A 12,449-nucleotide genomic window follows, 5' to 3' on the forward strand; every position below is an offset into this window, starting at 1 on the left:
CTGACCAATCTGATGTGTGTTCGCTCCCAAGGAGATGATGTAAAACAACTGAAGTGGCGGTGTGCTGACCTGCGATGAGTTTAGGGGTCGTCCGCTGATTCTCCACAGTAGTTTGCTGCCAGGTATTACCTGCACAGTCTCCTCTACCTCTGGCATGTCGTCAGCTTCATCAGTGTCTGCATTCACAGCTTCTTCATTCTGCAGACAAGACAAACGTTACAGAGGCGGCTGAGAAATACGCTCAAGAGTACATCCAAAACCAAACAACGCAATTAGGTCCATTCATATAAACCTTGGAACTGAACTTCTCACCTCACAAAAGCCATTGTGTAGCTGTGCTTGCCTGCAGCTATACACCTAGGCCAGTGATCTGCAAACTTGGCTCTCCAGATGTTTAGGAACTACAAGTCCCACAATGCATTTGCCTTTATGAATCTTGACTGTGGCTGTCTGACTCCTGCAATGCATTGTGGGACTTCTAGTTCCTTTAACAGCTGGAAAGACAAGTTTGCAGATCACTGACCTAGGCTATACAACAGGCTTTAGACAGCTCCTGCCTTTAGCTTCCTGTTATCAAAGCAGATGTCCTACTGCATAACACCTACTTCCTGTGATGTCCCGCCCCCCCCATATGGGACACATGGTTTCTAATGTAACACAGGGATGCTGGGAAATGTAGTTATAGGCATCCTCTTGTTGCTCTAACCTTGGATATCATGTGACCACTCCTGATTCACCTGTTCGGCAGCTGAATTCAGAGAGGAGAGGGAGTTAGGTGTACTGCATTTAGAAGCACATTTGGCCATGAAGCACATATTCTATCCAGCACGTTGGTTCATTTAACTGTTTAAATTCACTTATTAACCTAACCAGTAACACAATTTGCCCTGTTAAGTTTTGGGTTGACTTGCGCTTTATCACCATTCACTAGGAAGACTGAAAAGCACTGTAGACCGTTCAGGAATACGCTTAAACTAGAACTGTGGTCAAAAGTTCCTCTCCCCTCCATAAGATTAGCCATACCATGAGAGCAATTAGGAATGAGTAACCGTTTAATATAAGGTAGTTGAAAGGGTGAATAGACTGTCTTTCACTTTGCTTGGTAGGCTTATGAGTCACACGGCAGCCAGCAGCTCCCCAATTTGCTCTGTGATCACTAATTGTTGTAGAAAAGACTGAGCAAGCACAGCAAAGAGTTTCTCGGTGCAGGATTCAGTGACTAAACAGAAGAGAGATCATTCTCCTCACTGAAAAGCAGTACCAATTAACTGGATATAACATAACTATGTATTCACATTTCTCAGGAGCTGGGGGGAGTCGTGACTTTTCTACAGATGACATTACTTTGATGAATCAAGCAAGTAAGATAACTGTGCTGGCAATAAAGAAATGGGAAACAAGTCTTTATTGTGTGTTTTGCTGTAAAAAAAATAATTACATGAAAGTTTATATATAGTTTGTAAGTACCCGATAATGTCATGAAATCTGCTTTCTGTAATCCCCTTCACAGCGGCACTTAGCGCCAGTTCCCACTGAGCCGATGTGTCTCTTGTGGGACGCACACTGTCACTTGCAGAGATGTGACAGGCTACTGTATAGGATAGGCAGGGTTTCCCTGCCGGTCTCAGGCACATATCTATAAGTAGTGGAAACGGGCCCTTAGGCTGGCAGAGGGAGGGCTGTACAGAGAGTCAAGCCAGAGCCGGGACAAGGTCCTCCAGCACCCAAGGCTGAGACACCAAAGTGTGTCCCTCCATCCCTCCCACCCCAGCCATCACACACTGATTGCTATTACACTAAGAGGCGCTCCAGGGCCCCCAACCCCCCCAATACCTTAATCACTACTTATCTGGCTTGCAGTCACTGCCATGCATACCCTCTTATTTCTTTCTGCATCAAACACAATAGGGAAATGATAGCCGAGTGAGTTGTGCGCCCCTCCTTCACTGCACCTTGAGGTTGGAGCCTCTCTTGCCTCTGCCTCGTCCCGGCCCTGAGTCAAGCAAACTTTGCTGCACTGCAGAGTGCTGTCAGTCAAGTCACATTGGCGACTGACTCAATAGCAACGACTAGTAACTGCCACTAAATATGCTTATCTAAGACTAACATGGAGCTGTGAGAACATACTCTGAACTGGTAACAACTTTGAGATGGTGAAAAATGAGACAAACACATTATTACTGCCCCCTCCTCGGTAAGGGTAAAGCTCTCACCTGTCGGATTCTCCTCATGTCGCCCCCGCCTCTCCTGTCCGACTTCTTATATGCCTCGTATGTGGCAGGATCTACACTCCACAAGCACTCCGTCCACTTCCCATAAATTATACATAGCCGCTTCTTACTGAAAAGAGAGTGAAAACACAGATCAGGGATCAAAATACAGAATAAGCTGTATGTTTCCTCAGTTTACAAAAAACAAAATCAGAACTATAAGAAAGACATTCATCTTAGGAGTTTGAGGACCCCTGAATGTCTCCTCAGACCTCCTCCTGTGCAGTATGGTGGAGAAGAGGCTAGAAGACACAAGCAGGTCAGAAATCGCTGCTCTCTGAATAGAGCGGAAATATTTTAAGGGAACCCGAGGTGGGAGATATATGGAGGCTGCAATATTTAGTTCCTTTTCAACAATACCAGTTGCCTGGGAGCCCTGCTGAGCTCTTTAGCTGCAGTATTGTCTGAATCACACACCCGAAACAAGCATGCAGCTAATCGAGTAACATTTCAGTCAGAAACACCTGATCTGCATGCTTGGTCAGGGGCTATGGCTAAATGGATTAAAGCGGAGCTGAAGAATAAAAAAAACAAAAACAAAGTATTTCCCTTACCTGGGGCTTCTGCCAGCCCCTTGCAGCCTTCCTGTCCCGCGCCGGTCCTCCACGATCCTCTGTTCCCCGCCGCCAGCTAGTTTCGTTACCGGGAACTTGTAAGTCAATGGTAACTGCGCCTGCGCGGCCCTGGCCATGCGTATCTTTGCTTGTGTTTCCATCCGCAATAGCCTTCTGCTATTAGCGCAGGACGCTATTGCGGACAAGAAAGCAAAGATAGATACACGTGGCACAGTTACCGTTGACTTACAAGTTCCTAGTAACTAGCTGGCGGCGGGAGAGCGGAGGATCATGGAGGACCGGCGCAGGACAGGAAGGCTGAAAGGGGTTGGCAGAAGCCCCAGGTAAGGGAAACACTTTTTTTTTAATTCTTCAGTTCCACTTTAAAGGCAGAGGATCAGCAGGATGCCAGGCAACTGGTATTGTTTAAACAGAAATAAATACTTATTCCTCCCACCTCAGGTTCCCTTTAAACAGATCATTGGACAATACATACATAATTCCAGAAAAGTCAGACTGAAGAACAACGTGATCAATTTGTTTTTGGGGTTTTTTTTGTAGGCAAGAACAAATCTGTCCCAAATGTCTTGTGAATGGTGTATTCTATGTGCATTATAGATTCTTTACTGGACAAGTACCTTCTAATAGGATTATAAACATAAGGTTTGGATTGTGGATGATGGGCAAGCTATGCTGGAACTTTATAACTACTACAAATTAATAGTTTGGTCCACTGAGAACGCAGAACCAGAAATACACATCCAAGTTCAACACTGAGGTTCAATACACAATGTATAGTTAAATTCATATAAGAAACACCTGAATTAAGAGGGATATGGAGGATACCATATTTATTTTCTGTTAAACAATACCAGTTGCCTGGCAACCCTGCTGATCTCTTTGGCTGCAGTAGTGTCTGAATGACACACCAGAAACAAGCATGCAGCTAAACCAGTCACACTTCAGTCAGAAACACCTGATCTGCATGCTTGTTCAGGAGCTATGGCTAAATGTAATAGAAAAAGAGGATCAGCAGGGCAGCCAGGAAATCTGCATTGTTTAAAAAATAAATAAATATGGCAGCCTATGTATCCCTCTCACTTCAGGTTGCCTTTAAAGCTTCATATCCCTCCCTCTTTAGGTGTCCTTTAAAGTGTACCTGAGGCGAACCTCAGACACAAAGACACATACATACAACTCTGGACCCTGTGCCCCCCATTGTGTCACCTCTGTCCCCCTGTGCCCTCAGTGTACCACAGCAAAATGTCATTTTGCCAGTTTATGTTTTGGGACTTGTTCCCTCAAACTCAAATTTCCCATTTTCGGGCCGTTCGTATCAGCAGTTTGTTTGTAAGTCGGGTGTTTGTAAGGCCTCCTTGACATCACTATGCGCTTCCATGCGCATTTGGAAGCACGTATGATGTGCAACATGCATAGACAGCCCTTCTGCCGTTCACATCACAGGTGCTGCGCAGCAGTACGATGTGCTTGCATACCACTGCATGCATTCTGCCTGCAAGCGCAGCGCTGACCCATTCACTGTAATGAATGGAATCAGCAGCACGTGGCATAGCGGCATAGAGGGCATGCGATTGTACACATTGCGTTCTGATCGCACGGCCTTCTGCACGTCATGATGAGAACATAGCTTAAGTCGCGGACTTCCTGTATAGTATATGTTGACAGTTGGTCATTTTCTACTGGCAACATACAAGCAGGCCATCTACATTGTTCAGGCTGATGAATACACCATTCTCATGTGTTCTCACATGTCACTTGGTCTACTAGGGCCGTTTATCTTTGATACAATAAAAGTTATGTTCTGTCTTTTGTATGTTTGTGTTGGTCTCGGGTCGTCCTTTCACCAGGAGAGGGTTGTCCTTGACCTATGTAGAAGGTGAGACCGGGAGCCCGTATGGTGCAGTATCGTAGAATGATGGTTTCGGAAATAAATGTGTGAATAGTTTATTCTTACAAAAGTAGGTTGCAGTCCTGCACCCACCGTATGCGCATGCGGAAAAAGACAGTTTCTGCTCGGTTGCCCGGACACTCTGGAACCAGGTGGTCGCTCTCCTCCTTGGGTCCTGTCCACCGGTAGGCTACGCTGTCCCGGTGGTGAGGATACACAGAAAAAGCACGTTGATGGAGGCGCCCGAGATATGTATTTTTTTCAGAGTTGCATAGGTGTAGAACAAAAATAAAAAATTAAAACTATAATAAAGAAAGGAGGTCTCTTACCTCCAAGGAAGACTCACTGGATGGAAAAAGGAGTCTTTATTATAATAAAAACGGTTATCCTGTAGACAACGTGTTTCATAGGACACAGCCCGCTTCCTCAGGTCAATAAGACAGATAACCTTATCACCAGCCATGCAGAGCGGGGGCGCATAGATCAACTGGAAAAAGGAGTCTTTATTATAATAAAAACGGTTATCCTGTAGACAACGTGTTTCATAGGACACAGCCCGCTTCCTCAGGTCAATAAGACAGATAACCTTATCACCAGCCATGCAGAGCAGGGGCGCATAGATCAACTGGAAAAAGGAGTCTTTATTATAATAAAAACGGTTATACTGTAGACAACGTGTCTACAGTATAACCGTTTTTATTATAATAAACACTCCTTTTTCCATCCAATGAGTCTTCCTTGGAGGTAAGAGACCTCCTTTATTTATTATAGCTTTAATTTTTTATTTTTGTTCTACACCTATGCAACTCTAAAAAAAATACATATCTCGGGCGCCTCCACCAACGTGCTTTTTCTGTCTTTTGTATTCATAGGGCAATTCCAGTAGCAAAGCATTGTACATGAATTCCTGAAATACACAGGTGTCACACACAAGGCAGGCGGGCTGAATGCGGCCCTCCTTGCTATTTTATGGGGCCCTCCAGAGCTTCCAATGTTCATCATTGTAAGCAGTAACGTCAGCAGCACACTGCCTTCCCATCCAGAGCAGCACACAGGTGACAGTGTTTTTGGTTGTAATATTGTCAGTTTGAGGTGGAGTGCAGCAACAGCCCGTGGGGCCCCTCAGCAAAATTACCACGTGGCCCCCTCTGGGGATGCAAAGCCCCTCATCTGGCATTTTACCAAAAAGAATATGGGGGGAGGGGGAAGCTTGGCATTCTGACTTGGGCCACATTCCATCTTGAATGCTTTTCTGCCGCAGCACTGGGGCAGGTGCTCTGCTGCACTACTCTGCTGAGTAAGGGGGAGGAGCCCTTCATGTTTGCTATAGATACCCCACTTAGCTTGAGACGGTTCAATGAATGTTAAATCTTAATAACCAATATGTCCCACTACTTAAGACTATGTGGTAGATTTTGGCTCCTTACGTGATTGGGTTTTTATACCCCTGAACTAATATATCCTTTTGTCGCATTTATGCTCAAGAAAAGTTTATTAGTTTCATGGCAACAGAATTTTTGTTTGTCCATAACTCACCAAAAAGGAGTAGACACATATTTCCTATTATGTTGTTTGTAATAAAGAAAGGTTTGCACTGCAAGATGTATGCTTACTACATACTATATAGGTGGACTTTTTCTTTACATATCAGCGTCCAGTGCCTTTATCCACATGTGGAGAAGACATACAGGATTATGCGAGTCTCTATCCAAGACATACAGGATTACTGCCATAAGGCAGACTATACCATGGAGTACTTAATATTTAAATCCCAGAGTTAGCGTTTAACCTTTATGCATTCTGCTTGTCCTGTCAGTAATTCCAGAGAGAAATCTTCAAATTTGGAGAATTTTGCTGCTTCTTTGTAAGCACTCAAGCACTGTGGGCCATTCTCAGTATTTCAGCTTTGTTGCGGAAATTCAAGAGTTTTCGTTTTTTAAGCGCTGGTCTCAGGCTGGCTTTTGTCAGAAAGGGTTTGAAAGGGACTTTGTCGGCTCTTTTCGCTCCAAAAAGATGTGAAAGTTTTGTCTCTTTTATAAATAATTCAGGATGAGCTTTTTAAGAGAAACCTGAAAATCTCAAAATGTTTCTGTGAATTTCATCTCATTTTGTCAGCTTGGGATTTGGAGTCTGTGTGTAGTGAGCGACATTCACTGAAAAGACGCCTGACCCTATCCTCCGGGGTGCCGACTCTTCCCTTCACCTCCAACATACCTGACTGAGGACTGCTGAGATCAGGCCTGACTCCATCCTCTGGGGCGCCAACTCTTCCCTTCACCTCCAACTTACCTGACTAAGGACTGCTGAGATCAGGCCTGACTCCATCCTCTGGGGTGCCGACTCTTCCCTTCACCTCCAACATACCTGACTGAGGAGTACTGAGATCAGGCCTTACCCCATCCTCTGGGGTGCCAACTCTTCCCTTCACCTCCAACATACCTGACTGAGGAGTACTGAGATCAGGCCTTACCCCATCCTCTGGGGTGCCAACTCTTCCCTTCACCTCCAACATACCTGACTGAGGACTGCTGAGATCAGGCCTGACTCCATCCTCCGGGGTGCCGACTTTTCCCTTCACCTCCAACATACCTGACTGAGGACTGCTGAGATCAGGCCTGACTCCATCCTCTGGGGTTCCAACTCTTCCCTTTACCTCCCACTTACCTGACTAAAGGACTGATGAGATTAGGTCTCTACAGATTTATTTTATTTTTAACAGAATCGATTTGGGTCGCCACTGATACACGAGATTTCATTGCTTTTAGCGACTGTGCTTTTGTTGGCTCATGTAACTGTTCAATATTAGTTTTATTACTGGCAATGAGTGACTAAACAGTGATATTTGGACGGCTGCCTGAACATTAATTTTGGCCTCTTTGCAGTCTTGAAGCAGGTGGATTTCCTGCTTCCTTTTCCAGTAAATGTGATGATAACTGGATGCATGTGGACTCCTGATTTGTTTAATCTCATCCCTCATCCCAACTAAAACTGGCCAATGTCTCTGCAGCGTTTGCTGGTTGCTGGCCAACTGTCCCAACAAAGGTTACTGTGGTGTAATTGTACTGGATTCTGTAACCCCTTAAAAGCTTTTAACTAAAGGTCCAAGGAGGTTCAGAAGATGATGAATTTACAAGTATAAGCCACCAGGAGCCAAAGGTCTCCAACAGCGACAGTGTCCTTATTGTGGCTAGTTGCTGAGGTGAAGCTAGGGCGGGATAAATCCTGTCTAGGTCATTATATACGGCTTTGTATTGTTCATATTGTTTAGACAGTTTATAAGAATGATTACCCTGCGGGATGTGCTCATACCCCAGATGTTGGGTATTAGAAACTAGATACTTATAGTCTGGATCAGAAGAAGGAGATTCTGCACAGTGGTCTCCGATAAGAGCAGGTAACAAAAGCTATACAGAGACTTTGTTAAGATGTCGGCATTTGATGCCTTTAGTGCAGCCGACATCTGAAAGTAATTTCAGTGAAAACATTCCCGCTATAAGTGGATGTTGAATGTATTTACCTTTCTGCATTTATACAATATTGTTATATTGTGTTATTATTTGTTACTTCTTAAATAAAATATAACATTTTTGATGGAAAAAAAAAAAAAAAAGATGAAAATCTGGGGGTGCGGCTGGCAATATCAGGTTTGCTCCCTGAGTGTAGCCGCAACCTCTCAACCTTGCTTCTTGTCAGACTGCCAACTTGCCCTTTCCTTATGTGGTCCTCTCAGTACAACAAGCCAAAGCGGAGTTCTTCCATGACGCTTTGAAGGTTTCAGGATCTTTCCCCCTCTAATGAATGCCAAGTTCAGCAGCAGTGGAAGTATATTCTGCTCCTCTCTCGTCTTTGCAGTGTCAGTCTCCTCTGAGCCCATTAAGAGTGTTCAAACAGATTGAAGCACTTGCTCTACATAAGATAGTCAAAGTCGTACAATGAATTCAACTGGGGCTGCAGTGTTCCAGGGGGATGTCAGGAGAAGTGGATTGTGAACTGGCATAAATAAACAAGGAGGCACAGGGCTCTGGCAGTGCGAGATCTCATCTGTCTCTCCGAGGTGGCTTTCTGTAGTCAGGAGCCAAGTCCAGATGCGCTGTCCATCAGCCGAAGGCGGACAAGAGAACGTCTGTGTGTGTGGGGGGAATGACGAGTGTTCGGGGCCAGCCTGTCATGCCACACACTACTAATGGGACGCAGTGAGCAGAAGAGAATAATGAACCCTACCTACAGTGCAACATGCTGTCCTTGCAGATTCACAGAAAGGAAAAGAACAAGAAAATCTGGGGTGGTGAATGATCACAAAGCTTCAGATGCCAAAGATATTTCACCTCGCGATTAGAATAAATCAAAATCATTTATTTCGCCAAGTACAACGGGGGTTGTACCCGGAATTATTTTTGGCACATACAGGGTCGGTGATGGTACGGTAACAGCAAAGTCATAGAAATATACAAGATAGTTGCAGTGATATATAAGCAGTCATCATATTACATTACATGTTGCACATTACAAAATACATTTGACTAGATGGGTCCATCTGAGTGCCATGTCGAGCTGAGCTGCCACACTCTATGCGGCGCTCAACTGCTCTGCAGCAATTACAGACACCCCACCGCATGTCTTGGAAAGTGCAGGTGGTGAAATAGAAGGAGAGAAAGAAGAAGGAGCGATAGGAGAGAGATAGCTAGAGAGTCCAAGGGTCCCCAGAGGTGGAGAATAACAGTCTAGGCCATGCTTGCAGAAGTTTAGCCCTTAGGTTTACGGCCTGGTCCAGTGCGGATGGTGGGAAGCGACAATCCTGGCCGTGCCTCTTGCCCCGTGGCCATACATGCAAAGATTAGGCTCAGGCTTAAGGCCTGATCCAGTGCAGGTGGTCATCATTGGAGTGGCTGGCTGTAGTGCAGTGCATCCAGGAATGGCCGCAATGGCCTTGCCGCGTGCTTGGGCCTCTGGATGTCTCCCTGCGGAGACAGAAGTGGCAGCACCTTGATTGCCGATCTGGCACAGCTGGAGCAGCAGGGTGTGTGTGACTGGATCCCCCTTTGTGCCGGAGTCCCATGAGAGGCAGGGTGGCCCTGTGGTGATGCCAGCCTGGGGTGTAGATGGAGGCAGTATCCCTGTGGCCGCTATTGAGGGCTGGATGTGGTGATCGTCCTGGCAGTGGCCCCATCAGTGGTGTCATGCCTGCAGGAGAGCTTAGAGGAAAGGAGCTCCTCCACGTGGGTGGCCTAGCAGGCTGGAAGCGGCCGTGGAGGCTGCCTCTGGAGTGGCCAGCAGAGCCGCTTTGGCAGTGAGGAGCTCCTCCACGTGGGTAGCCGAGCAGGAAGTGGCGGGGAGTGGGTTGGCCTAGAGGTGGCCAGCACAGCAGTAATATTGGCTGCTGGCGTTGGGTGCTGGATCGGACAGCAGCGCCCGGAAGTCTCCTTGGGGCTTGATCAGCTGCAGCCTGCTTGATGAGATCATGTGCAGCGGCGATGTGCCTCCTGTCGGCGGCAGTGAAGGAGAGTGGAGCCGACACTTAGCAGCATCTGTGGGAAGGAGCAGTGGCCCGACAGCAAGCAGAGAAGTAGGCTTGGAGAACGCCCCGGCTCCCTCTGCAGTGGCACCTCCTACATCGCAGAGCATGTGGGCTCTGAACCGCCGACGCTCCGATCAGCTGAACCCACTGGCTGGAGTAGGACAGGACCAGCATGCCCGTGATCCCCACCCCACACCCCGGTGGCAGAGGGGCTCGGAGGTGAGCAAAGGTGGGAGACTATGGAAAAAAATAGAAAAAGGGCCGGAGGTCCTGTGGCCGTGGCGTCAGAGTCCGGCGCCATCTAGGGAAGGAATAAAACTATAATGTGGCTCCTAGTATTTAATCATTCCAAACACCATCAGTCGCTAATGACATTTCTGTAGAGGGCAGTCTTAAGAAGTATGCAGATCAGCAACATTCACCACTCACTGTGACGGCCAGGTGCTTAACTAGGACCCGGCAGGGCCCCCCAGGCAAAACTTGTACCGGCTGAGCCCCACTTCCCCAGAACATACCGTACCCTGCTTGTGAACAATGTTGGTTACACAGAAATCTGAGCTAGTTCAGGGCTTACTTCTTATCCTGGATGTGACCTTCTACTCGGTGCAGCTCCTTCCCGAACAGGCCGCAAGGCTTGAAGTTCAGAACACATTTATCTCCAGTGCTGAAACAAAAGCACACGAATGCAACTTATTATTAGCTCCAAAAACCTACCATATAATACCAATCTGTAAGTACACTACATCAGGCTTCAGATAGCCATCCAGGAGAATGCAGACCAGGTTAACAGGAGAAGATAGCACTATAGAGTAACAGTACTGAGCTAAAGAGTAACAGTACTGTGCTGTCATGTGATCAGGGTAATAGGAGGGGCCAGAAATAAAGAGTAAGGGCCTGTTTCCACTACACGCAGATTGGATGCAGAATGAATGCAGAAAAACTGACTCCAATTAATGCCTATGGGAAAACCTGCATCAGAAAAATCACGTTTAGGCCCATGGTAATTCATTGGGAGTCAGTTTTTCTGCATCCAATCTGCGTGTAGTGGAAACAGGCCCTAACAGTACCGTGCTGTCATGTGATCAGGGTAATAGGAGGGGCCAGGAATAAAGAGTAACAGCACAGTGCTGTTATGTGATCAGGGTAATAGAGGGGCGAGAACTAAAGAGTAACAGCACCGTGCTATCATATGATCAGGGAAAAAGGAGGGGCCAGAACTAAAGAGTAACAGAACCGTGCTATCATGTGATCAGGGATATAGGAAGGGACAGAAAAAAGTGAAGTGCTGTCATGTGATCAGGTGGGCAGGATGTGTAACAGCTCCTTCCAGCAACATTTTCAAAACTTCAGATTATTCACATGATCACGGTGTTCAGAATAACGATAAGGTATGAGGAAGCACTAACACTGGTAAACTGGACAAATGTCGGACAAGGGGCATCATCATCTTCCTCCCTCCAATTCTGCTCTAATGTATGTAAATTACACAATCTAAACCAGCCTTTCTCAACCTTTTTACCCTGGAGGAACCCTGCAAATAACTTTTGGGTCTCAAGGAACCCCTGCAAACAATTTTTTAATCTCAAGGAACTCTTGCATTTATTTTGCCAGGAGGCATGGTCTTTAAAAGTAGGTGAGGCTGTAAATTTCACTAACTCCTATGATATTGCCACTCATTATACTGTGCTCATGATTATTCTGATCCCCAATGTAGTGCTTCTTTTTACAGTACCCCCTATTATAATGTGCTCTACTATACTTCCCCCACGATGGCGGAAAATGCCAGGGAACCCCTGGCAGAGTCCTCAAGGAACCCTGGGGTTCCAGGGAGGCCTGGTTGAGAAACCCTGATCTAAACAATAGGAGTTCTTCCACCCTCTTTTGGCCAGAAATGGGCATAACACGAACCTCTAAGCTCTGCCTTGTTAAGCAGTACGAGACATATTTTTCTGTTCTTTGTGTTGCCTCTGTGCAGTAACAAAGAGGTCTACCCCCTCTGCTGCATCCTGGGTTTTACAGGAGAAATCAATAACAAGGAGCTATCCCCCCCCAGCTCTCCAATAAGATTTTCAATGAAAATTGCTGTACTTCACTGATGAGATATCAGCGTACACAGCGGGGGTCTCACAGTGCTTACGAGATCTATAGGAGGCATTCACCACTGCATAGATGGAAGACTCCTGCTGCTTGTGGTTATGATT

General features: G+C 46.3%; 1 protein-coding gene across 3 annotated transcripts in view; it reads right to left on the bottom strand.

Annotated features, from left to right (window-relative positions):
* OSBPL2 (oxysterol binding protein like 2) overlaps positions 1-12,449 on the bottom strand; it is a 227,921-nt gene that overhangs the window by 10,892 nt on the left and 204,580 nt on the right. For all 3 annotated transcript variants that reach the window (XM_068262289.1, XM_068262288.1, XM_068262287.1), the window contains 3 exons: positions 10,823-10,912; positions 2,214-2,340; positions 70-198 (listed from right to left, as the gene is read on the bottom strand). In XM_068262289.1, the coding sequence (XP_068118390.1) occupies positions 70-198; positions 2,214-2,340; positions 10,823-10,912 (346 nt within the window). The remainder of the gene's footprint in view (positions 1-69; positions 199-2,213; positions 2,341-10,822; positions 10,913-12,449) is intronic.

Source organism: Hyperolius riggenbachi, chromosome 12 (genome assembly GCF_040937935.1).
Source record: "Hyperolius riggenbachi isolate aHypRig1 chromosome 12, aHypRig1.pri, whole genome shotgun sequence".
Classification (NCBI taxonomy): domain Eukaryota; kingdom Metazoa; phylum Chordata; class Amphibia; order Anura; family Hyperoliidae; genus Hyperolius; species Hyperolius riggenbachi.